Consider the following 27272-nt stretch of genomic DNA (forward strand, 5'->3'; position numbering starts at 1 on the left):
TTCAGGCTACTAGATTAGCTTGTCAGGGTAGGGACAGTATATTCTCTTGTTCCACTTCCAACAGTGATGCCAGCATTTTCTATAAAACATTCAATTGTATAAAATAATCAAATAAAATAAATGTATAAAATAATCAAATTTAAATTTCAAAATTGAAATTGCTTATAAAAGGAAGTATTTTACTTTTATTAAAAAACACTAAACCCAGAAATATTGGAAATACAATAAAAATTCAGCTGGAATGAACAGTGACAGACCTTTCACCATTTGATGGCTGCTGGGTGCCCATTGTCTTTGGTAGCTTCACAGCAGGAAAGAGAACATACTCAGAGATTTCAGAGGAACAATGTATCCAGAATAATTCTACATTTTTGTTTACAAACTTAGCAGTAAGGCCAATGACTAAGAAAGCTTTGGGACTGAGCTTCTATTTCCTTGCTAAAGCTGGTATCTCAAAGACTAAATTTAGGCAAAACAAAAAATTTAGACTGGCCATTTGTCTGCACAGATCACTTTCAGTGTCTGTCATTCTGGCATTCATCACACCCACTCCACATGTTAAAACCTTTGTATCACTTCAAGGGATCCCTGTCCCCAACAGCAGTCAGTGAGAAAGAAGACAAAAATGCAGCTGATCACTCTTGTTAGTCTGGCTAATGACCAAATGCAGAAACATTTCTGCTGCTTCTTTAGGTAAGGTTAACAAGGTGAACTAGAACTGTATCAGCCTCAGCTTATTGTCTTCAAAAGTTAAATTAAGAAGCAAGTCTCTGGCTGTGATATCTATCTACCTCTGTAGCATAGAAGACAAGTGCTTGTATATGAACATTGTTTGCACAAACCAATTAATGTATATAAACAAACAAGTGATAATTTATTTTTAAGGAAATCACTACCATAACAAAGAGCAGTCAACAATATAATCGTCCTTGCTAGGTAATGACACTGGACTCAAAATACCATGTAATTTTAATTTATTTCTTTTTTTAATACAGGAAGTAGAAAATTTGATTCTAAAGTTACTCCATGGAACTGGAAAGACCAGGCACATATATTCAATTTTTACATGGATTCATATTGTTAGATAAACAGTATCAGATATGCACTGTTTCCAAAACAACTGAATGTTACATGCATTCAATAAGAATAGATATCAGCTCAGGTTGGCTGATAATTGGGACACTTATTCATAGGCCAATATGTGAGGCAAGTATCTAGTCTCAATCAGACAAGGTTAGAACATGGGAAAACAGAACAAACAGGAATTTAAAGAAACATCATAAACAGATTTTACACTACTTTCTTAACAAATGCCTTGACTGACACATTTTTCAGATCTGACTTCCCATCTAGCCTTTCAATCTTTTATTAAAATATATTTCAGTGAAGTTTTTCTGGAAAAAGTGCTTAAAATGTGTTTAACAAAACTTTTCATTTACCAATTACACTCCAACAAACCTAGAGGGAACAGCACACATGCTGTTTTATTACTAAGCATAAAAGTCAATGTTCTCAAAACCAGTGTAGCTTATCTAAGGTAAGGCATCTTCACAGCATGGCTCTCAAAAGAAGCAATTCCTTAACCATAGTAACATGTGTCTATAAAGAAAAATCTTTCTAAAAATAATTTCAATATAGCCAGTGAGAAACAGACTAACCATATAATGTTCAACAGAGAAGAAAACCTCTCACTTATATCAATAGGTCTCTTCGATTCCTCAATTGCCTATTAAAAAAATTTAGGCAATTGCACTTGTTACTGGAAAACTTGCAGGAACAGTCTTGCTTGTTGGTGTCAATCTTAAGCATCAATGCTTTACTGTGGTTTTTGTTGTAGCAGGGTTGTTTGTTTGGTTCTTAAAGCAAGGAAATTAGTAACCTAATTAAGTCAGTAGTTTGTTCCATACCAGCTATTTACCTTTTTGGTGCTTACATAAAGCACCAAACTGACTATAATATATTCCTTGGTTTCTTCCAGCCATACAAACTCAACACAGACTTTACCCTCTGAATCTGCATAGTCTGCAGTATAGATATGACCCATGTAGTCATAAAGGCCAGATGACTTGGTAGACAATTCCATGCGGACTGGAGCACTAAAACACCAGAAGGGCTTTCCAGTTTCATCCAAGAGAGTCAGATCCATCACAAAGCAGTCCTACAAACACAAGCAGAAGAGATTATTTCCCTATGTCATGGCACAGTAAGTAGATCTGTCCCTGATTTTAGAAGACATATCAGTGGTTCAGAGAGTTTTGTACAAAGGCTAAAACCTCAAAATAAACTTGATAGTGCTTCACTGACCTACTGCAACAAATACTTACTTGGAGGTTTCCTACAGAAATCAAAACTGCAACCTAAATACATCAAACGCTGTGCTACAGAAGGTACCTGCCAAACCAAATCAGACATTACTTCTTGAACCTTTTTAAGCCTTTAACATCTGTTTCTCTCAACTATTACTTACTTTACCATTCAAATAATGATGGTCCCTTCAGTATGAGAAAGCAACCTAAGTCTAAAGTCAGCTGCTAAACCTGTGTGAATGCAGCAATGTTTGCAAAGATACTCAGGGACCACCCAAGGCAGTGCACACACAATTACCCTTCCAAGCCAGCTGTATACAGTACTCTTTAAAAGGCTCACAGCTTCAGTTCCCAAAAAGGTAATATTAATAATCGCGATGTAATTCCTCCTCTTACAAATTCTTGAAAATAGTTCTTTATGAGATTACACAACTAGATAATTTAAAAATGTTAATGCAAATTCCTTGGGTCTTGGCAAACTGATAGTTTGACATAACCCTTGGAAGCATAGGAGTAATGTGTCATTGTTAGCATCAGCTGTTCCTTATTCTCATGAGTTCTGAATCATTAAATGAATCAAATTATCTTAATTATGTTGTATCTGTGCTCCAAAAGCATAAACAAACCAACACCACATATTCCATGCCAAAAAAAATCATTTGGAATGTTTTATTTCTCTGTACTACATAGCTGGGCTTCTGTTGCTCTAACATTGCTTTCACTATTACTTTACTTCAATCAAACAACACAAGGGCAGATGGCACAAACATGAGGCAATATGATGCACACAGTTTCCCTAAGCTTTTTACTGTAGACTATGCTGAAAATACAAAATTCAAACCGAACCTGATGATAGTGTAATAAACTTACATGAGCTACAGAATCACTGGAAACAAGAAAGAATCACTATTTTCTGGTCTGACAATTTGCACATATAAGGCCAATTATGAAAAGTAAAGTGGGGTGGTACTGGGTGGTGGGATGGTGGGGTCTTCCCATGCATTTCTGTCCTGGTTCTGGTCAGGATCAGGTTAATTTTTGCAGTAGCCAGGGAGGGAGCAGGGCTAAGACAGGGAGGTTGTTCTATACCACCTCACCTCATTTCCAGGGGCAAGGAAAGGGCTTTCTTCTCCTTGGGGGTATTGTGCCATGGTCAGGTTGTGCTCCATGGTGAGCATTTGCACGTGAATCACTCCCCTCTCTTGTACGTTCTTGTTATTAATATTGTCACTGCTCTCCATTTTCTTATCTCATTGCTGCTTCCAGTAAACTTCTCTTATCTCAACCTTGATCTTTACCTTTTGTGCCTCCAGCTCACCTCTCCAGCCCAACACAGGGGAGAAGAAGGGGAAAGCAAGCCAGTGGAGTGTGATTTGGAGTGGTTACAGTGAGAATACTAAACTGGACATACCATTCCTAAGCCATGACCGTTTCCAACTATCTGTGTATCAGCAATTAATTTTTTATTAAAAAACCCAGAAGTGCCAAGAAAGTTTTTGGGTTTTTTGGTTTTCCTTAGAGTATTAACCAAAATTCAAATAAATTCAAAGTAATGGAATGTCCTACTTCCGTGGCTGATGTTATCTGGCCTTGACATGCTTTAAGAATTTTAGAGACTTACGGTAAAAACCACACCGAATTCAACCCACAGCTATATGCTGACATGTTCCATCTGTCATTACAAAATGAGGTTTAAAAAAAATACTGTATTCTTTATTTTGTCCTAGAAACAAATATTAAATATAATTTGTGCTGTAAGCACATAGGAGAATGATTAAAACTGAAAAAAGTAAAGATTACAGCCATAGCTGTTTCCTCTGACAGATAACTTCCTAAATTCTTATGTACTACTCAGGATTTTTTTCATTAAAAAAAAAAAAAAAAAAAGATTCTACCAAGCAGCTGTTAATCCTATAGAATCATAGAATGATTTGGGTTAGAAGGGACCTTTATAAGTCACCTAAATCCAACTCCCCTGCCTCACCATGCTAAGCATGGAGAAAGAATTTTTTAGCTTTTTTTTCCCCCCAATGTCCAGTTTAAATCTACCCTCTTTCAGTTTAAAAACAATGTCCCTTGTTTTGCCACTACATACCTTGGTAAAAAAATTCTCATCTTATCAAAGAGTATTCCACTCCACATTTATACAGGATTGGCAGAAACAGTTTTATTAATTCTGAGGGGCTTTTTTCAAAAGAAGCACCAAAACTGAAATCAAATGTTGATCTAGATTATTTTTCAGTAGTGCTTAAATTATATTCATCAGAATCTTCATGACTTCATGCTGATAAAGTACATTTAAAAACATGCGCCTTCACCACTATTGCAAAAGCTACAGAACTACTCTGAAACTTTGTTTGAAATAATTCTTTTAGGAATTTTATCCAACAGAATGTGTGAGCATTCCTCTAAAAAATAGTTAATCCAGCTGAGTGATGCACCTGACTGGAGCTAGGTGCTGACTGCGTGGATGTGGACTGTAATTTCCTGAGTCCATTGGCATTTTAATATTTCCCAGCAGTTCCTAACTTTCACTGTACATACAGCACAGAACTGCAGAGTATTTCTCCAGAGGTTCAAGGCTTATTGCTCACAAAAAACCCCCAATCAACCAACCAAAAAACCAAACTAAAAGAAACAAAAAACACAAAACAAAAAAAAACTCTCTCACACCAAATTAAAACAAAAATCCTCACAAAAAGTACATATGCAGTACATTTTTTTGTCCAGCATCCCCAAGTGGGCTGGTCAGTCACAGCATCTTTGCTGAGAGGAAAGCACTGGAGTAATTACACACAGATAATGGGTCTATCATGCAAACCAGATTCCATGAGAGAAAGGAGAAAAAACTCTTTTCCTCAAAATTCACTTGTTTTTTTTGAATATTGGAGCAGAGGTTTTGTCTAGTTACAAACAGCTTCTACAAATCAAAAGTGTGTTTAAAAATTAGCCTATTTAGGATGCACAAATATAATTCTGTTTTGAGGTAAGCATTTCCAGAAACAGAGAATATTTCTGACCTTTACATTGCCTTTAAACACATCTGTTTCCCAGCATATGCCAAGTGTCCCAATAATAGGCAAGTGCTTTCTATTATCCTTTAAGTTTACAACTCTGAGCCTCAGGTATCCATTTTCAATGTCACCTGAAAATATAAACCATATACAATATTACAGCAGTATAAAGCAAATTGAGCTCAAGTACATTGTAAATGTTCTCTTATCTTCTTTCCACATCTTTATCTTTCCACTCACCAATAAGAAACCCTGGCATACACCAACAGCTAAATATCAAGCACTATAAAGAGGAATTAAGCTGCAGTTTGGAGCTTTGATTCTGAGATCCACAGTAGAAACTGCAGATAAAAAATTATTTCATATTTTTTAGTATAAAAATAGGAATGCCACCCAAAGAACTTACACAAGGATGCAAGAAGCAAATTTCACATTCAGCGTTTCAATTTCATGCCACCAGTGTCTCCATCACTTCCCATTCCCCAGAAACCAAGCTCAACACTAACACACAAAATAAAACTATGAGATACCTCCCCAACCTTTTTTTTATCAAGTTATTTAAATCTCTCAGCTCTGACTGGAAACTCCAATAACCCAATACAAAGGGTATACAGATAACTATTCCTCCTTAGAAAGGATAATGCATCATTTAAATTGACATGCAGTATGATTTGATTTGAAGTTTTTAAATTATGGATTTTTTCATTTTTTAAATAACTTTCCAAGGCCTCTGGGGTTTTTTTGGCAGAATTACTATGATTTGTGATTTTTTTTTATTACTACATGGAACCATATTTCTTTGGAATCTCTTCCTCTCTTCTCAAAAGAGACTGGCATTTTAAAATTTTTTTTTCCTTTGCTATCAGAGAAGGAAAGTTAACCAGGGAATCCAACAGTCTAATTATAACTTGGGATACATCACAGTGAACATGATCTGACTACCAAGAAAAGTGAAAATAAAAGCATCACATCACGATACAAGCAGATTTCTTGGTAGGACGTCCCTTAAACAAGTCTCCTTGAACAAGAGATACTCTCTCAAAAGAGCAGAACAAAAGCACTAGAGACCTCAGTGCAAAAAAGAAAGTATCTAGCACTCGCAGGAGACAGATACAAAGGGAGAGAAGGATTCCCAGAAATATAATGCTTGTCAGGATCCAGGAGCAGGTCCTGATTGGTAAGGTAATGAGTGAAGGGGCTTGCAGGAATTTAAGATGCAAGTGACAGAAGTGAAAAAAGGCAGAAGTGTTTTGCCTGTGATTCTCCTTCAATCAAGCCCAAGTAGCAGCATGAGGCTACAGACCGAAGAAGCAACATTATAAAGGCTGGCTGTGAGTTCAATGGCTGCATCCAGCATGCAGCAGCAGCAAAACCTCTGCTTGGTGGCTTCTTGAAGCAGATAGTTGGAGGCAACGATGGAGAAAGCAAGCCCACACTTTAACACAGAGGCCAAAAACTTCTCTGAATTGGTACTGTAGAGCCAAGCAACTCCCAATATACAGCTGGCCACAGACCAATGCTGGAAAGGCATCACTCACCAGTGGAGAGTCCAAAGAATACTTATTCCAGAAAGGAAGCAGCCCAGCACATGACAGAGAACAACAGCTGCAGGTTTTTCAGTACAGACACTGTTTGGAATAGGAGTGTGAATACAGTGAAAGCAACATGACTACGCCTAGGAAATATTTTGTAGCAAATGCTTTGTATAGTTGAAGGAAAATGCAATCCTCCAAGCTGTGATACCCACTGTCCTTGCAGTGAAGTGCCAAAGAAATCCATGAGGAAAATGTAAGCAGAATTCATTTCCAGGATCCAGCTCAAAGTAGAAAAAGGCCATAAGTTGACGCCTGTCCAAATGGTTCAGTTTCAAAACCTCAGTAAATCAAATTCAATGACAAAATTTCATTCAAGGCAAAAATATATAATTGAAATAGTTTACTGACTAACCACTGAAAGTCCACATTTAAAGATGAGCTTTTATACAAGAGCCTTGAAAACATCAGTCAAAAGCACTTTTTTCAAAAGGACTACTTTGTTATACAGAATTCCAATATGAATGGAAATGGCTATTTCTCTAACTCATTCAAATCAAATGAAGTTTGAATGGAATAAAAATGGATTGAAAAAAGCATTTTTCTGCTAATAAATTAATGAAACCCAGGACATCACTACTATTGCATGGCATTAATACACTATTGCTAGATCATCTGGCTATGATATGTTGCAGTTATTTCTTAACTTTAGTCAGAATGGAAATAGGCAACAGATCAAGAATCTGAAGGCTAATTATTAATGGGTTGGTTAATCCAGACTTGATATATGGGTTTTTTTAACATAAAAGCTCCATTTCAGCACTCACATTCAGGAGGAAGGAAAAGCCTGCCTAGAAACAAGCAAGAAATTGAAGGCTAAGTACTGAAATCTCCCCTTCCTCACCCCAGACAGATGAGAAAATGAAATTAAAGGGCAGGACAAGCTATGTTAAACATACGAAGAGAAACACAGAAGAAGCAAATTGGACAGGGCCTTCTTCAGGCTGAACCAGACTTTGTTTCATTATCCCCTTATAACATCTCTAGTCCTTGATTCATGCAAGACACACATAGCAACTGCAAGCAAAGCAGCAGAGTAAGTTATAGGGAACAAATACTTTCAAATAAAGGTAATACTAACAAAGAGAACATATACCATGTAGACAAACCTCAGAGGAAAGAAACAAATAGGCTGATAGTTCCAAAGTAGTTATTTTAGCTAAAAGCCGAGGAAGATTGTTTTGCTAACCAAGCCTTTGTTGCATGTTGTCATTTGATGGGTATTTTCAGAGGAAAAGCTGCGTTTAACAATAATTTGGGTGACAACAACCAGCCTTATCATTTTTTAAATTTGCAAATCAATCTTCAAGGTCAAGCAAAACATTTCAAATGTCTGATTTGAAATTTTACACACAAAGCTTAAAAGTTCTCTAAATACACAAAAATCAACCCTTACATTTTGCAAGCACAACACATCAGTTTACACCAACAAGAAATGACTTTGAAAAGCCAAAGCTTAAACTACCACATGGCTACAAAGCTGTGCTTAAAAAGTTGAAAACCTAGGTAAATACATTTCAAAAATATTTATTAAGAACCTGGATTCATAGCTTCTGGGAGTCATATGAAAAGCCTGTCATAACTTCCGGAAAACAAGGAAAGTTTTGTAAATATTTTCAATTCAGTTGCAAAGTATTTAACATATTCACCTACAGTACCTGTCAATGAGACCGTATTACAAATTCTGTTTACATGAAACGGAGCATAAAACAAAGCGCTAAACGCCAACCAAGACAGTGGCTAAACAGCTAGTAACTGCAATGCAAGTGTAATAACAGAAAAAAAAAATCTGTAGCCATATACATTCCATCTGCTTGGTCCAATGAAGTGTGACATAACCTTTTTTGATTTAATATTAAGAATTCCGCAAAACGAATTTAAAATGGAGTAGCAAAATGAAGCACAATATTAATACATACTAACAAAAAGCAGACAAAAATTAATCTTGAACAAATAAATCAGTTATTCTGCAAAATACAAATGAGCGTTCTCACGGTAACCTAAGAATGCCTAAAGCTTCCTAGTGAAAACTAATAAATAAGTAAAACAACAGAACTAGCTGACAACTGGTATGTGCCTCAAGTTGTGGAAATTGCCATGGGTATGTTGCATCTATAATTTAAAATAAAACTGGACTGGGTAGAGAATTTTCAGAAATAGCAAGACTTCTCAGTATGTTGCAGGACTTCCATGCCTCAGAGTCCTCCCAGAGGATGGTCCATTATTAGAATGGACCTTAAAAACAAAACACAAACCATCAAACACAAGCAATTTGGATAAACCTGGCCACATTCAGCAACACCATGTTCAAAAGAATGAGAAAAATTAATAACAAATCACAATGAAAAATGTGACAGCAGACAGCCACATGCTGCCTCACTACACCTTTCTGGAGGAAGTCAAGCATTTTCCAAAAGGAATTATTGTGCAAGCGCATGGAAGGGATTAGATGACAAATGAGCTTATTGTCTGCAGAACCACGGCTTCAGCTGATGTCCTTTGAGACCAGAATCTAGTGGCTGTCACACTGTTGAAGGTCACAAAACCAATGCAATTCAGAAAACACTTGTGAACATAAAACAGATTCTGTAACTTGCAAAGTGAGATAGCATCACAACTGTAGCTCATGGACATTTGCTTCAATTTGCATAAACATCAGCTTAATCTTTTGTGGAAGCAGCTTATAAGCAGCAAGAAAGTGATACCAAGAAAGGAAGTATGCCACATAATCCTTTTTCTTGTGCAACTATATTGCTAGAAGCATAACATTTTCATTTAAGAAAACAAAACATGATATTCAGCTAAACAAGAAAAAACAACACAATCCCAAAAACCCAACCTTCTGGCCAATTTTCAGAAGATTTTTTTTTGGAGAACATAAAGAGGACTCCTGTACTACACAACACTTCAGGTAAGATTTCTTGCTACATGCATAGACTTTTCACTGAAGTTTTATCCTCAGAAGTATTCCTTTAATTCAAGCTTGGCACTTTTCTAGAATCTGAAAACATGTATGTTTCAGGTTCAAGGACTACAACGCTCCACACTGCATAAGGCTGCAGTCTAAATCACAGTTCTTGGGATCACCAAATAAAAATGAGAAAAACCAAACCAAATCACGGGGAAATTCTGCAGCCCTGTAAAAGAACTCACGCCTGACAACAGCGCCCTCTACTGACAGAAAAACATTATGTTCTGAAATCCACACCGCTCAGGAGTGCTGGTATGAAAAAAACTACTGGGCAGCAATAATTAATTCACAGTACTTAATTCTAAATTAAATTAATGGCAGTGTTTCATTTTAAAATTTTAATCTGTCTCTGCTTACAGAAAGACAGCTGTGTAGCTTAGGAAGTTATGCTGAAGTTAAGTCAAAAGAGAGATCATCCATGTATTTTTCAAAACCCCAGCACAATTATGAATCTGGGCTGTATGAGAACAACGGGGATGGCCAATTATGTCTCACAGAAAGAAGTGCTGAGAACAGAATGAAGCAGCAGAAGAAGACTGAAATTGTTTTCCACATAATGAAAGGATGTCAAAACAGGCAACCTTAAACTCACCGAAATAAAAACTAAATCTTAAAGTTCACAGTAACTTCTACAAATGTATCTATATATTTAATCTGCCTGTGTACTTGAGGAGATTTCAACAGAAACAAGATTCCAACATGTATCCATCTCTCCTTCATAAAATACACGTGAAAGAAACATCAACATGCACCAAGAACTGTGTATTATTAATGTCACACAGAACTAAAAGAAAAGACCCTGAAAATCTGCACAATTGTGTGCCAGGCCTGACAGTGTCAATGTAACAGCAGGCAGACTTCTTACAGAGCAAGCTTAGGAAACCACACAAAACACCATGCAGATATAAAGAAACCACACCACAAACAGAAAGATAGCTTACTCTTAAAATTACATTTCCATTTCACCCCTTAAAACAGAGAAACTGGATATAAGAAGGAAAGATGTAACAACAGGGATAATTTTTAAAACAGACATTATTGTTCCATCAACTTTACGTTTTCTGCAGAAGAGGCACTTGAAGGATCCACACAGGTACATGCAGTTTCTGCCATGTAGATCAAGATGCAGGCTGTAGTCATGCAGTCCATATTCTGAGTCAATATCATCCAGTAAAGGTTTATTAGGTGGAGGAGAATATTGACTTGAAAAAAAAAAAAGATAGAATTTAGCAAGGGGGTATGACTTTGTAAAGTTATAACACATAGGCCTATACTGAGACTGTCATCTTAAGTCAGTTTCCAAATCAATCATCTCTAGTTCATCATGCTTCTTTTAAGATAATACAGTGTCTAATACTGCTGATCAGCTGTTCAGCCTAGCCAAAGGCAGAAAATACTGCAGTCAACTTTAAAAGGTACATCTCTTAAACTTCAAAACATGGACTTGTCTATGAAAAAGAAAAAAGCATCAGTTTAATTACAAATCTAAAAATCCACTAGCTCTAGAGACTTTTCTGAAATATCAAATATTGAAATAATTTTGTCTGTGCCTAACAAAATAAGTACTGCACATAAGTGACCTAATGAGACCACATGCCAAAGGCAACTAAGCAACTTCTACATGGGATTCAATTTGGTATCAAGGGAGATGGTGTTAAGTCTTACATTCTGTGGGAAGAGCCACACTAAGTTATAGTGGGCATTTAAGACTATTGGTAGATACAACAGTATCTGACCAGAAAGCTGAGCAGGAAATAAATTCCCCAAATACCATTCTAAAGCTAAAAAAATAATATTTTCAAGCAGTTTATAATATATAAACAGGCATTATATTATACACTGCAATATACACATATAGAAACACTTCATAGGAAACTCAGCTACTTTCTCAAAAGGATTAAAAGATTAATACAGGCAGTTTACCAGAGTTTTCCCCCCTCTTACACAGCCAAAGAATACTTCCCTACTTCCTGAAATGTCTCTCTCTTTTCTTTCTGTTTCAGATAGAAAAAGGAAATAAGAAGATTGCTTGTGGAAAGGGAGAAAGTGTGTGCAGTGTATTTCTAAATTTCTCAATAAGGCAAGTACCAGTACACTTGTATAACTAAATTATCTCCTTCAGAGCATAAGAATGGTCATATTTTAGTATGAAAATGCTTCTACAGTTTTTAATTTAGTTACTGTAACTGTTGTTTATGCTAAACAAGAATAGTTAATACTGCCTAAATATAAACCTCTTACCAGCAGCCAATTTTAACTGTAAAACTCAAAACTTTATTCAAAAGGTTATCTTTATTACCCACAAAGCAAAACCAAACTTACACAGTAGCAGAACCCAAAATGCTTCTCTCAAGAAGTTGATTATAATGAAGATTCGCCATAACAAAAGCGATTTCATTTTTCCCCTGAAAAGTTAATTAAAGTAGATGTATTTTCATCTGGAAATTCTTTTTTTCACAAGGTCTTTCTGAGCATTAAAATTCATAGATAAATGCTGCTGCCTATTACTCTGTCAATTACTATAATAACATTACTAATGGCTTGCTTTAACACTTGGACTCCTAAAACCTTTACTGTTCTTTTCACAAGAGTACAGAATATATTTAAAAGATTGCAGCATTTTTGTATTATAGGGAAAGAGAGAGAAGCTAGCAAAAATTATGAGAGCAATCCAAGAATTGTACTTCCCTAGCTTCTACTTACCACTTTAAAAAAGATACCTAAACAGAATCAAACAGCACTTACTCCCAACTACTGAAGCATCAAGTTTATTTTCACGTGTAAAGAACTATTTCCAAAGAGGGCTAACATCAGTGAGGAATATAGAATTATTCAATAGAAATTGTGAATTTCTAAGTAAAAATCGTGTCTTCACCAGATTATTTACTCATGGGAAAACATTAAAAACATAACCTTCTATAGTCAAAGAAAACATCTATGTGAAAACTAAATAGAGACAGAGGTATGTATTTACTTCAAAAACACAGAATGCTAGGATATCAGGGTTTTTTTCTTTATGTGCATTCTTTAAATTCTACATTTACAAACACCTAAGTCAACAGGAAAATTATTCACTGCCAAAAGTCTACTACTCTCCTGAAATATGGGCAACTACTGTTTTCATCTCTCTGGGTTACCAGAAAATTACATCCTCTATTCAAACTTTTGGCTTTTTAACTACTCCTGTATTTTCATAGTGCAAAATTACTGCTATAAAGGATTTAACAAGGGAGATCTATCAATCACATAATTTCTCAGTCTTTCTCTATCCAAATACCAGGAGGCCCACGTAACCTGCCCTTGGTTTCTGTTATGCAGCTATGTGCAAAAAAACAAGATGTGTGGCATTTACAATTATTACACCCACTGACACTTAACTACCTCATATTGCTCTGCCTACACAGAGAATAAGAACTGCTGTTCAGAAAAGCAAGCAGGGACAATATACTAGAGTGAGGCACTCGATTCTTAACAACTATGTGGAACTTGGTTATGACTGATCCATTTCCAGGTGCTGAAAGAGTTCTTTTTCCAAGCATGGACAGGGCCAATGCATAAGCAAGACCACAGAGCCAACAATACAGGGACACCAGTCTACAAAACTTCTGAAGATATGAGAGAAATCGCTGTTCTTTTAGCAGAGCTTTTCACAGACTGAAACAACCTGTAACAGATTTATGCTGGTCAGGCAGTCTCAAGTTTTCTAGGAAATGGACTTTCACTCTTATCTTTGAGTAAGTGAAAGAAATAGTCCTTCTGCAGTTTCAAACATTGCCTCTGGTGATCGTGCACACTTGAGGCAGCATGTTTGCAGCTGGAAATTGGACACAACTTCGAGGAACTGCTCACAGCCTCCCCAAGGAAAGCTCCTTGCCAGTGCCAAATAACCTAAGTCAACATCAATAGCGTGACTGAGGGGAGGAAAAAAGAGCTGCCACTTCTGAATTCAGATCAAGAGCAGAACACCTGAGATAGGCTTCCATAGCACCCAGCCCTGCTGGGTAGCAACAGGCAGACACAGAGGTCCCAGTGCATTCCATGCAAAGATGCAGACTCCTTCTGTGTAGAAGTCTACTTCAAATGTTCTGCACTGCCCTCTAAAGACATTAATCTCTACACCCACCCTACAGAGGCTAACTGCTTAACTTATACTCTTAATACCAAGAATTTAATACCCCCAAAAGGGCATGATTTACAGCATTCCTGCTGCTGGAGCAGGATACAGCTACCTGGTGATGTAGATTAAAGCTAAGTTGCTATGTAGGAACTCATCACTTTCAGTGATATGGACAGGTAATGGCATGAATCACAGGAAGAAGCACTTCTCAATCCATTCTATTGAAAATTACCCTAGGATATCTAACTTGGGCATGTGAAGACTGCAAAATAAGTAAAACTGAACACAGTATCTAGTATAGAATGATACATAACTGATCTTTTAATTAGAAATGGATTTTTTTATGTATATATACTCCTGCGACAGCTCTTTAGGATACAATAAATCATCCACTTACTGTCCCCACACGTGTTTTGTGGTTACTAGTTTAGACCTTTCAAAATAAAAAGGGAAAAAAAAAAAAAAAAAGAAAGATTTAAAAAAAACCTCTCCCCAAATCCAAGTTACAAGCCAAAAAAAATCTTTTCCTTCAAATAATAATAAAATACTGAAACCAAATGTTTTCTTACCTTCCAAATTCCTACTAACAGTCCTGGACTCAGACTGAAGAGCTGGACAAGCTCATCAGCACCAACCACTACACTATTTTCAGTCAGGTTAGCAAGATGGTATTCAGCAATCAAGGAAAATCGACGAGGTCTTTGAAAAGAACACACAGAATATAGCAAAAAGGTTATGTCTCCTCATTCATGCAAAAGTTCAGCCTAATTACATTTTTACCTCTGAAGTCTGACCAGCAGCACATGATGAAAACGGTTTTGAAAGCATTTGGCATGCCGAGTCATAAACTATACATTTGAACAACTACAGTGTACTAGCAGGATCTGAACCCCTAACAAGATAAAAAACATAAACACTATATGATCTTCTAAAACACTCTTTAAAAAAGAACTTATGTGCTTGCCCAACTTTTCAAAATAGAGAATTCCTTTACAATTTGTTTTTAATACTTCATTGATACTAGATGGAATCACTAAATATTTATCACTGCGAAGCAAAATTCAAAGGAAAGGATCAAACTGTATATATAATGAATTAAAAGTTTGTGTTAAGGGAAGCTTTCCTTTTTTAGATTTTTTTTCTATGTTTTACCTATAATTAAAGCCCTTTAGCTCAAAAACACTATTAAATATAAGTTCATGGGCACTCTTATTAACTAATGACACAGTAAAAAAAAGAGCAGAAAGTAGAGTTTCCATTACCTATTCAGAATGAAGAAAGAAGTCTTTCTAAAATCCTTTTCAGACTTAGGCTCTTATTATATCCAGAACAGTTCCTGGATTTCCACTGGTATCACTGTAGTATCACCTACAACTATACACTGAACACTGCTGGGGATGGGGCATCCACAATCTTACGGGACAACCTGTTCCAGTGTCCCACCACCCTCACAATAAAAAAATTCATCCTAATCAACATCAACCCTTTTCATCTTTAAGTCAGTCAGGCCTGTCCCTGCACTTGCAGTTTTAACAATGACAAACTGAAATTGGTGAATGCACTGCCTTCATCTATAGTCACAATTTGTAAAAAACTGTAACTGTGAAATAAGTACATCAACTGCCTGCAAGCTTTCTTTTTCATTTTCTACATATGAATCATCATCTTGGTAAAACAACTACATTTCCTACATAATTTGACTGCAAGACTTCAGCTAACTTCAGTTCAGCTAATTTTAAACAAAAGCTTCTCTTGATTTGTTTTTTAAGCAAATACTTTTCTTCTGGTTGAGGAACCCAGTGTTTTTTAGGTGAAAAATCCTCCCTTTTTTCAGAGCTCTATGGCTAGGGGCTTTGTGTAAGAAGCACGTAGCTGACACTGCACCTACTATACACATAGACCCAGATGTGTGCTAAACTCCTTGACAGCAAAAAAACACCTCAAATAGACATTTTTCATTTAAATATATTTTTAGACTATAATGACAAAAACCATTGTACCCATTTAAGTTAAAAAATAAGGGACGTGCTGTGGACTGCGTGACTCTATATGCACATACTGAAGATTGCATGCATAGTTAAACACCAAGTTCTCTAAATTCACATACACACCTACCAGACAGAAAATAAATTTTAGCAACATAGATTACCTGATTGTAGTCACATAAATAGGGATGAACTTTTCCAAGCTAAATTTCTCACAATAAATTCTCCTAGATTTACATTTTCCTTTCATGCTCATTTGTGTCTATACCTTAGATTCAGCTTTCCAAGTCAGGACATATGCATATCACATGCCAATAGCTACATTAACCTATGAATTAATATCATAGCTTGTTGGATTATACTATCTCTTGCTAAAAATCTCTACCAAAGAAGAGAAGAACATAGAAAAAATACTGCAGGGAGGCCTGCTAATGAAGACTTAACATATTGGGTCAAACAAATGTCAGATAGGTTGTACAGACACATTATCAAGCAGTTGCACCCGAAAAATCCTCAAAAATCCTATGTGAAAACTCACCCATTCTTGTTGGAAGGTCTGTTTTGGTCAGGAAGCAACGGTGTAACTCCAAACAGTTTTAGGGTTGACAGGATGTCTAAGCATGGCCAGTCTGTACCATGCCAAAGTACAGTAACAGATGTGTCCTTAAATGATAGGTTTGGCTTCTCTACCACATGTTCTTTTCCATTTTTGTCCTTTAGGACAATTATCCAACTCAACCCAGAGACTCTGTTATTTAGGAATTGAGAGGGGAGAGGGGTGTTTAAAAACAAATTCCCAAAGTGATAAAACTTAAACTATGCTTTCAGCAGAATTTTATAATTTCTACTAGCTGCTACTTACGTTCCTCAGTTTCAGTCATTTATAATTATCATTGTATCTTCCCATTATGATATACATTTTTTAGCTCTAATTCTATACCCCCCAAGTCATAAATATTTTGTACATTGTTCTCAAGTAAATCTTTGTGACAAGGCATTGCTTACTTCATAGCTTCTTTGTTTTTACATGGAAGACCTGTATAAGGATCTAGAAATTTAACAAGCCGCATTACTCTAGTTTTGAAGGCAGATGTTTGTTTGAAGATGTACTCTTTTTTCCAGTACCCAGGCTTTTTATCATGTAAAGCAGCACAGCCCAAAGAAACAGTTTCTGTTTGTTTAGACTTCATTTTCCAAATTGTCCATTTTGGGTGCAAAGAGCTGGAATAGAGTTTCAGCCAAATTCCACTGAAAATAAAAACAGAATAAAGAGGAATAAATTTCAAGAATAGTCACTTCATTTTTTATATGCACATCTCAGCTACCACTGAGCATAGTGTTAGCACAAAAACCGCCTTGTCTGTCTTCCCAAAGATATGGGAGCCAGGATGAAGCTCTGCTGACTATGACTGTGCTATCACAAAGTAAGTGAAAACTGATAAAGGTTAAGCAGAAAATCTTGAAAATTCCATCCCAAAACTATGATTCATCTTCCTCATAGAAAATCAGCTAGTGGAAAAAGTGGTTTAATACCTCCTATTCAACAAAGACACTTCAGGTTTCTCGGATCCAGCTGAAAGTGGTGTGGAGGAGGACAATTTAGAATCATCTTTGTTTGGTGGTATCAATGTCATGTCAATCCCTTCAGCACTCTCTTTGGAAAAGCCCAGAGAAGACATGACTTTCTGAAGTCAAAGAAATATGTGACTGTAATGATGGGTTCATCTCTTTCATGCCAGGATAACTATGACATAACATTTCAGCCTCTCACACCTCAGTGTCTCTAGGGCAGTTCACAGAATATTGAGCACAGGAACCTCCAAGAATTCAAGCAATAACCTATGAATACAGGTTGCCAGTAAGTTTTCTCACTCTGAAGTGCTAGACACACAGTGTACATAACTGCACTAAAAAATGAATAGCAAGGGCAACAAATTCTTAAGAGACATTTTCTACCACTTATCAGCAAGATTACCTTTACCAGTTCTCACTTATCCTCAGGCAAACTTACACTAGTGAGTATTGTATGGCATCTTCCCCTCTCCTCAAAGCATTCAAGGACTAGATCCATCCCACACTGCCTCCTACCCATCAAAACTATTCTCAATTCATCAGCCACTGAGAATAAGCCCCCACATGCTGAGAGCCAGGCTCTGGTTATTGATGCAAGCCTATTCAGGAATTTTGCAAAAACCTTCCAGCTCACTGCTCTGCAGATATATACAGAATTGCCCACTGCCATTTTTTGAGACAGAAGTGTCTAAAACACACAGACCAATAAAGCTACTGTGGCTAGTAAAGGTGGGCTCACAGTCAATACGAGTTTTCAACCTTCCTTTCACCAAAAGCAGAGTGGGAAGGATAACATAAAGGACAATCCCATAACTGAAACAAAGTTTTAAGATACTTCTATTTTAAGACTGTAAAAGGCAGCCAAGTTACCAGATAATATATGATGGAGAAGGGAAATTCTTTTTTAACTACAAAGCTGTTTAGAATTGTCCAGTGATGAAAAAAAGGAGAGACGTCCTTAACACAACATCACCAGGGGAATTTGAGCTGTGTATCTTCCAACAGATCTTCATCAACCTAAATAGTCCAGTAAAATAACCTCCTAAAAAACTCTCCGGTTAACTAGAAACCCCTTCCTAAGAGAGACATCCTTTGATGGAAGGAGATACTCTGCATCTTACTGTATGCTGAAAAGACAGGGCTTAGTAGTAGGCATTTCCTGCAGTTTGAAGTTGCAGACTCAAGCAATTTAGTTGACTGAAAACAGACTAATGACAAATACATACCATCCTCATCCTCGCTCTCAGTAACATACTGCTTCTTCCTTTCCCAAAACAGTGTTGTGCAAGCAAAGAAATTAGTTCAAGAAACTCAAAAATTCAGCTAGGGCAGGGAGACAGAGAAGAAGATTAAGGAGGACTTGGAATAACAAGTGTTTAGGAAGGTATCACTGCCCCTTTATCCTCAACTTCTGAAGAATTCAGGACAGATAAATCAAAAAGGCATCCAACAGGGAAGCACAAGTTTGCCTCTTTCACAACAGAATATATGCCCTTTTTGCCTCAAATTGTTAATACTCATCTCAAGGCCTCTTAGTGAACATTACTACAATAAGCCTTTAACTCAAATGCCAGGATCAGGCACATCATCATCAGCCATCACTTGACCACAATGCCAAAAAAGACCCTGTGCTCTCACTTCCTCTCACACAAGCATGTTCTGCTGGTGATCAGACCATATCTGTGAACTTCCCACACTGCATGACAGGAAGCCAGGAATACTCCATGCTGGGGTATGGAGGGTGCAGAAAGGGGGGAGGGTCATAAACATCTCCTTGTCTTCAACAGTTATACTGGAGACATCAGTGCCAAGAACTGCTCAAGCACACTCATTATATGAAAAGCCAAAAGACAAATCACTGCATTAGGCAGCACAGACATACCACAATGAAAGACTGATGGTCCTGTTGCATCAAGGACAGCACCCTGTACATCAAGGACAGCAGAAATATCCTAAAAAAGATACTCAGTCTAAAAACCAAGGTCAGATTTGTCACAGAAATATGCAGGGATTTCAATTAAAACTTCTATTCATACATTGCAAGACTCAGGGTCTTAAGAAGGTCCATTAAAATCCATTGGGAAGAAATTACCTGGTCCCATTGAACCAGTCAGGCTCCTAGATAAGGGAAAGTAAGTCTCCCCCAAGTCCCATTTGTGCACATACACTAATCTCTGTTGAGATTAGAAATGGAAACAGAGATCATCGAGATGGAGACAGATGAATCATCTTCCCCTGGACAGCCACAGTGATTTTATCCTGCCTTAGCACCCTGAAGTGGAAAACACATGCCAAGACTGGTAATTTGTGTCAACTATGCAATTTTTATCTACCCTTACCTGCTGACAGCCTCAAAACCTAAATCTGGATTACAGATCTTTCCTTTAAATTCATCAGTTCCAAAGGTATCAATGCCAAGGTAAACCAACTGATCCCCATACAAGTTTTAGTAAGTCATGGAGAAATAGATTCATACCAAGTACAGCAACTTCCTATAGAGGAAGACATTTTCTCATTCAAACAACACTAATGCAGTAGAATCCTAGAAAGAAAAGGATGCCCAGATCCTAGTTATCACATACCAACCCAGGTCTCTCCTCTTTACCCTTTGACAAAATTATCATCATATTGGTAGGAGCAATTTATGAACTCAGTATAAGCAATCCTTATTAAAAAAATGTGTCAGTATTTATCTCCATCTCATTTGCTCTCATTTAGAAATCACCAAAACTTCACCAACAGAGCAACAGATAAAACCACTAGTGGATTACTTAATTGAATCAATTCCTCTGCAAAAACCTGATGAAAGAATTCAGTAAGTATTCAAAATTCAAAATTGTGAAAGCTTTGACAATTTCGTAAAACTGCTGGAGACACACCATTAAGGATCATCTGAACTGAGAAATTTGTGCAGGTCCATGTGAAAACAAACAGAAATTTTAAAACGAAAAATAAGTGATAGCAGCAACATTTCAAAGCACTGGATTTAGTTTTTGCCTCATAACTCCCATTAAACAGCAGGCCCTACACAGCTAGAATTCCATGCAACACATGCTGTGGGCCTATTCAGGGCAATTTTAGCAGAGTAACTGCCCACAGGTACATGCATCAGTGCTCTGGCATCAGAGAGACTAAATTAGAAGGACTCATAATTCAGGCAAACACATCCACTGCACAACTGAGACCTTTCCTCTTCCTTACTTATCATTGGCCAGCTCATGGAAGCGCTTATTCACACAGCCAACAGCCAACAAGGACACAGCATCCAAATAGGAAAATATCTTCAGCAGCATTTCTGATGGCATGCTGGAAAAGAAAAGAAAAATGAATACTGTTAGACATGCCTGGAAACTCCAGAAATGACAATGGCAGAGAATTTTAATTTCAAACCAGACAAAAACAGAAGACGTGAAAACCAGCAGGTTGTAAACAGATGAATCAAAAATCACCTGAAGAGTTAAACTGTGGAGTTTGGGTTCTGATTTCACTCTCTGGTATGTGGCATTTACCTGAAATAATTCATCACAACTTATTCAAGTGGCATAGCACAATTACCTGAAAAGTTATGGGTTTGCACTTCATTAAACTTTGTTAACTTTAACTATGTTTGACATGAAACTACCTAGTTTTGCTTCAGTTTCTTACTGCTTGTACCATGATTTTAACATTTAGTCCATAACCACCAGCATTTGCAAAACTGCAGATATATTTACTATCCCTTTTGACTGTGGTGTCAGGAAGCACCAGGACAGAAATGTCCTAGTCTAACAGCAAGATCATGCTCTACCTCTTCATAATCTTCAAACTGTACATGCTCATGGGTCTTAGGCTGCCTGAAATGTAGGTGCCAGTCGCAGCATGGCAAGGAGAACATACCCTGGAGATGAGCCAATGTGATTTCTGCATTAACAGACAGGAGCCTTCCATTTGAGCAGTACCTCATAACTCCAGAGAGTTTAAAATACGTGCATTTTGTACTCTAATTTCCTTAAGCATTGAGTATGGTCACATCAAAATCACCACTGAAAATAAAAGGTGCTTTGAAAGTCAGTACCCCAGCTGTGCCTCTTGTCCTTTTACTACTGGGTTATTTGCTACACTTGTTGATTTATAACACTATTTCAGAAGCAGAGCCTTTAAAGGGTAGCATGATAATGCCAATACCTCAGTGTTGGTATCAAACTCAGAATCTTAGTTGCATTGACATAGAAGCAACATGCCAAAACTGGCACTGTTATTATGTGAAATAACTCATACACTGGAAGCCCAAAGCAGTTAGCGCACTCATTCCACAGATAATTTAGAAGTGATACCTTAAAAAGCTGCAGATTAGCTAAAATAATACATTTGATCCAGAATTTTCAACTGATTGCTTTTTCCTTTGAAGGAAGCTGAAAGGATTTTTTTTTCTTTTTTCTCTCACCATTACACCCGTCTGACAGCACTGAGGTACTAAATTGGCCATCCAATGCAAAACAGAGAAATCAATACACAGGAAGCTATCAAATGTATAAAACAAGGAAACCTAATTACTTTTTCAGGTAACATATTCTTAGATTTTTTTTTGTGTGAAAATGTAACTAATTTTCAAAAAGAAAACAACTCACAATTATATTGAAAGCGCCTTTTCACCATCAAACAGGAAGAGAAACATTTACCTTGTAGCAAATACGAAGCAGCCACTTATTCCTCCCCTCACATCCAATCCACCATTCTCAGCCCCTCTATACACTAAGATCCACTTGATGGCAACCAATAACCAAGAGAAACAGAAGTTTAATTCCAAAGCAGATTTCATTGAAGGAATAAAATAACAATTTTTATTCTCAAGGAACAACATTGCCCATGACTTGCAAAGGAGCTGCTGAAGGCTTCACATGGCTTGGAAAAGGTACATATTCCTTATGAACTTAGAAAAGAACACAAAGGAGAACCATGCCAGAAAACATTAGAAGGTAAACACAGGATCCTAAAGTAGGCCAGGAAAGCAAATCTTTTCAACTCAGAGTATCTTACCTAGAAATCTCCAAGACATGAATATAATTACTGCAAGGAGTCAAAAGACAGTTTACAGGGGGATTTCCACTCTTACTCCTGACATAAAGACATACTCACCTCTCAAAGCGCACATTTGGTTTTGGTTTTGGTTTTATGGGAGGTGTCAAGTACAGACTTTTAATTCCAGCATTTACAGTTTCAGAACATTCCCCAGGCCTGGCAGCAAAGGTCCTTAACCTACTTGTAAGAAGGAAAAGGAGTTAAGAGTCACAAATTCACAAAATGAAGAAATACACATACTGTACACACCTAGACACAACATTTCAAACAATGCAGGATGCAGGGAATACATCACACGGCAAACATTATTACTTGAACAGTTACACCCAAGTTAAAATACCTGGCATCAGGAAGATTCAGATTTAAACCCACATCTGTCAATCCTGTGATAGATCTCTCATAGCAGGGAGAATAACAGTGTTCCCCCAAATCAGTTTGAATCCAGTAGAGATCTATTATCCTTAGACGGCAGCACCACTGCTTGGCCACCACAACCAAGCTCCACTGAGGCCCCTGCAGCAAGTCAAACTCACTGATTAATCTGCTGTCTCACAACATTAATCCAGAGACATTTCTGAGCCACCTAACTCTACTAAGTTATTAAGAGATACCAGATAAAAACAATACCTTGAAACTTCCTCAGAAACTGTTGTGGTTAAAAAGAATTTGTATACTTTCATACTACACTATGCTGTCTACCTATATGGACAGCAAGAAAGGAGATTTAATCCATGAAACAGAGGGCAGCCAACAAGCTCTAAGAGATGTCCAGATGTTAGACAGAGAAATTACTTGTTGGTAAAATTGCTTTGTTAAGGTTTAGGGCTTAACATGCTTCACTGATTTCAGACCTAGGGGGAGGTTAACAAAGCTTGGGAAGAAGGATGGCCACTGCTAGTGGACACAAAGAATGCAGAATTTACAGACCACAAGGATACCTGGAACAACTCCCAAGATAAGGAAAAATTATTAAAGCCTACTCAGCAATTGTGCTGAAATCAGCTCCAGCTTCCAGAAATATGAGATCACGATCACTGACCCAAAAAACTCACTGACTCAGAAAAGATAAAGACTGAACATACAAAGTAATTAGCATAAGAAGCAAGAGAATCATTATCCAATAGAAGATAGAAAACTAATTAATAAGAGAATGATGTACCTTGTAGCCAATGGAAACTAATTCCTTCCTTAGCTAAAATGTATAAAATAGTAAAACATTTTAATGGTTGGTGTGCTGGCTTTGTAGATTTGCCACCCAGCATCCCCTTTTGTGCAGAACTGTAAATATATCAAATACCTTAACCCTGTGTCTGGATTGGCCTCTTGCACCTCACAGTTAAAGAACCTATTTTGGCAACACTTCCACATCACAATTTGGATAGAAAAGAAAGGAACTTTGCATATTTCTAACACAAATTCTTACAATCCAACCACTTATACATTTTTCCAAGTTTTCTGATAGGAAGGACTTCGTAAGCTGTAATTGCAAACAAATACTATCATTAATCCACAGAGAAATATGGAGACAGAGTTTCAATCTTAAACCAAATCCTTACACTTCATACCCACAGATGCCACCAAGCAGGCAGAGCTTCCCATTCACTGCATTACTGATGTTTTAAATTGCCAGCAGATTTCCAACACCTGGCCAAACCAGCTCTGAGTTTCTAGGTAGGCAACCAATTAACGGGCGGGGGCGGGGGGGCGGATAGCTAATTTTAAACTATATGGGTACCATATACATTTAATGCCTACTGGTTTTGATTTAAGATTGATTTATGCTCAAAGAAAAATAAAATCAAAAGAAATTAACAACTCTGGTCTACATTGCCAAGTGGGCTATGTAAAAGAAAAAAAAAAGGCAATCTACGATATTTTACTGAGAATTGTTATAAGCTTAACAAAAAGATATGCACATTTCAGCTTGGGTGCCAATCACCGATAGACCAACAAAATTAACAACTACAAAAAAGTAGTCTTACAACCTGGAGATCAAACAAGCGTTTTACTCATATATCATTATCAAGAACTCCTAGATGATGAGGCACTAACAAACAGCCATTAAAGGGATGGAGACACAAGTTGAGTTCAACAGCAGCAGAGCTATCGCTTCTGTACGTTTCAGGGCAGCACATGCCAGGCTATTCTGCCCTAAGTCCATGCTGAAAGCAGAGAGTTTGGGCACATTCTATAGGGACACAACTCCAGCCACAGGACTAATTCAGATAAGAACCTGGATTCTGGATTTTAAAACACACTACCTGGGACAAGCATAACCTGCATAGCCTGTATTCAGTCCTTTCACTCATTTAAACCACCCCCCCCCCCTTTCTTCACCTCAGGGAGAAATATCTGAGGAAAGAAACATTTTGCCCACACATGCCTTGAAAACTTTAATGTAATTAATAGCTATTGTTTTTGTAAGCTTCAATTAAAAAAAACTGCAGAACTTTTGCAACTTCCAAAACAAAAATATTCTCAAGGTGTGAAGAAACAAACAGCGAACCCAATCCATAAATTACTTTTCAAGTACTGTGTGTGCTAAGATTTTAAATTAGCATTAACAGAATGCTTTTACATTGCATTGACACAGCTTGGGCAGATAAGCCTAAGATAAAAATCAATGACAGCTGTTACACCCCCTCTTTAGAAACTTCTAGAACCACTAAGATGATCTTATGTAAGAAGTACAACAACTTCAACTGCTTTTTCATTAGCTTTCAACCTATGTGGCTCAGTTTTGTACCAGTATTTTCACTTTCACACCCGATAATACTTGCAATGTGCCGTGGTTTTTTGATGGTCAGCAAACGATTGTCTTTCAGTAACATTTCAAATAACATAAACAAAGTTTTAAGTAGTGATAACACCTGTCTCCTCCACCTGTTAAAGTGTATCTGGGGATAAACAAAAATAACAATAATGTTTTGACACGGGTTGTTTGGGTTGTGTTCCCTCAGCGAACAATTTCAGTCTTTTTAAAAGATGGGTATTACCCCAATCCATCTGCAGGTTAAAACCAAACAAACAAACAAATAAACAAAAAAAAAAAAAAACCAAAAAAAAAAAAAACTGCCCTGAAACCCAAAGTTGAAGAAATAGGTTAGCAGAAAATTCTGCTTTCTCAACTTTGCCTCTCGGACGGATGCTTTTGAAAATTTTGAAAGCTAAACCAGTTAGGGTAATCCCACCTTCCACAGTGAAACACTCATATTTATTACAAAGGCCTAACCACCCCGAACACACATAAAGTAGCCATTAAACTGACTTTGTGTATTCTCATAATAACACCTCCTCCAAGGTGAAGGACATACCGAAGCTCCCCACCCCAGGCAGAAAAAGAAGTGTTAAACCCAGGCCTCCGTGCACCTGCAACACCAGCGTTTTCCCGCTGCAAGGTGTCCATAGGGCATGGGGAAGGGAGAGGAGAGCACTACGGCCACAGCCCTCGCCGTGAAGAGTCACGAGCTAGAAACCAGAGCCGTGGAGCAGGCGATCTAAGCTTCCCAGAGGAGCAACGGGAGCTGAGGGAAAACAGCAAACCACCCTCCCCGGAGAAGGTGAAGGCCGAGCAGGCAGCCCCGGGCCGGCAGAGCCCCGCTCGGCGCGCCCGCAGTTACCTGCCACGGCCCGTCGCCATGGCCGCTGGGCCGCGGGACGGCGGCGGCCTCGCACCCCCAGCGGGGAGGGCAGGGGAGGAACAAGCGCTGCCACCTCCCGTGGGGCGGGGAGGGACGGCGGCAGCCCGAGGAGGCGGTGCCCGGGGGCGTGGGATCGGGAAGGCGGGGCGGGAGCACGGCCGTGCGCGGCGCTCGGGAAGCGTTAACGGCCCGGGAGCGGCAGTGCTGCCGCCATGAGCGTCCTGGCGTCATCCCCGCCCCACAGGGAGCTCGGAGCTCTCGGGCACTGTGTTCTCGCGTCTCAGAATCACAGAACTAATTAAACTGAAAAGTACCTCTGAGATTACTTAGTCCAACCTGTGACCGAACACCAGCATGTCAATTAGACCACAGCACTAAGCGCCAATTCCAATCTTTCCTTAAAAATCTCCAGGGTCGGTGGCTCCACCACCTCCCTGAGCAGTCCATTCCAATGTCTAATCATCTTTTCTGTTAACAAATTCTTCTTAATGTCCAAACTAAACCTCCCCTGGAAAAACTTGAGGCCATTTTCTCTTGTCGTAGAAGAGGCCGACTCCCACCTGGCCACAGCCTGCTTTTAGGGACTCGTACTGACTGATAAAGTCTCCCTGAGCCTCCTTTTCACCAAGCTAAACATCCCCAGCTCCCTCAGCCACTCCTCATAGGACTTGTGCTCCAGCTTCACTAGTTCCATTGCCCTTCTCTGGGCCTGCTTCAGCAGCTCAATGTCCTTAAATCGAGGGCTTCAAAACTCAACACAGTACTCAAGGTGTGGCCTCAACAGTGCCAAGTGCAGTGGGACAATCTCCTCCCTAGTCCTGCTCACAACCCTGGTTTTGATACAGGCCAGGAGGCCATTGCCTTTGGCCACCTGGGCACACACTGGCTCACGTTCAGCAGCCGTCAATCGGCCCCCGCAGGTCTTTTCCACCAGCACCTTTCCAGCCACTTTGTCCCCAGCGCTGCCTGGGGTTGTTGCGAGCAGGACCCGACACTTGGCCTTGTTGAACGTCATG

At 38.2% G+C, this 27272-nt stretch overlaps 1 protein-coding gene across 2 annotated transcripts; it reads right to left on the minus strand.

Annotated features, from left to right (window-relative positions):
* Window positions 1-1830: 1830 nt before the first annotated feature.
* FBXO15 (F-box protein 15) lies at window positions 1831-26296 on the minus strand. Of its 2 annotated transcripts, XM_084206170.1 has the most exons (10): window positions 26236-26296; window positions 22673-22792; window positions 20759-20863; window positions 16991-17233; window positions 16524-16733; window positions 14570-14699; window positions 12206-12288; window positions 10940-11085; window positions 5327-5451; window positions 1831-2158 (listed from the first exon to the last, which is right to left on the minus strand). In XM_084206170.1, exons 1-10 carry the CDS (start codon window positions 26253-26255, stop codon window positions 1889-1891), a joined length of 1452 nt encoding a protein of 483 aa, XP_084062296.1. In that variant the 5' UTR covers window positions 26256-26296; the 3' UTR covers window positions 1831-1888. The 2 variants fall into 2 exon arrangements, with proteins under 2 accessions (XP_084062296.1, XP_084062297.1); XM_084206171.1 differs by lacking the exon at window positions 16991-17233.
* Window positions 26297-27272: the final 976 nt, after the last annotated feature.

Source organism: Fringilla coelebs, assembly GCF_963513975.1.
Source record: "Fringilla coelebs genome assembly, chromosome: 1".
Taxonomy (NCBI): Eukaryota; Metazoa; Chordata; class Aves; order Passeriformes; family Fringillidae; genus Fringilla; species Fringilla coelebs.

Excerpts from the sequence above, each read along its gene's own strand:
- FBXO15 (XM_084206170.1), bottom strand. The coding sequence starts at position 26,255 with ATGGCGACGGGCCGTGGCAG. Across the intron at positions 20,864-22,672 it reads CCAAATGTGCGCTTTGAGAG|CATGCCATCAGAAATGCTGC; the intron begins GTGAGTATGTCT and ends TTTCTTTTCCAG. Across the intron at positions 17,234-20,758 it reads CATGAGCTGGCCAATGATAA|TGGAATTTGGCTGAAACTCT; the intron begins GTAAGGAAGAGG and ends TTTTATTTTCAG.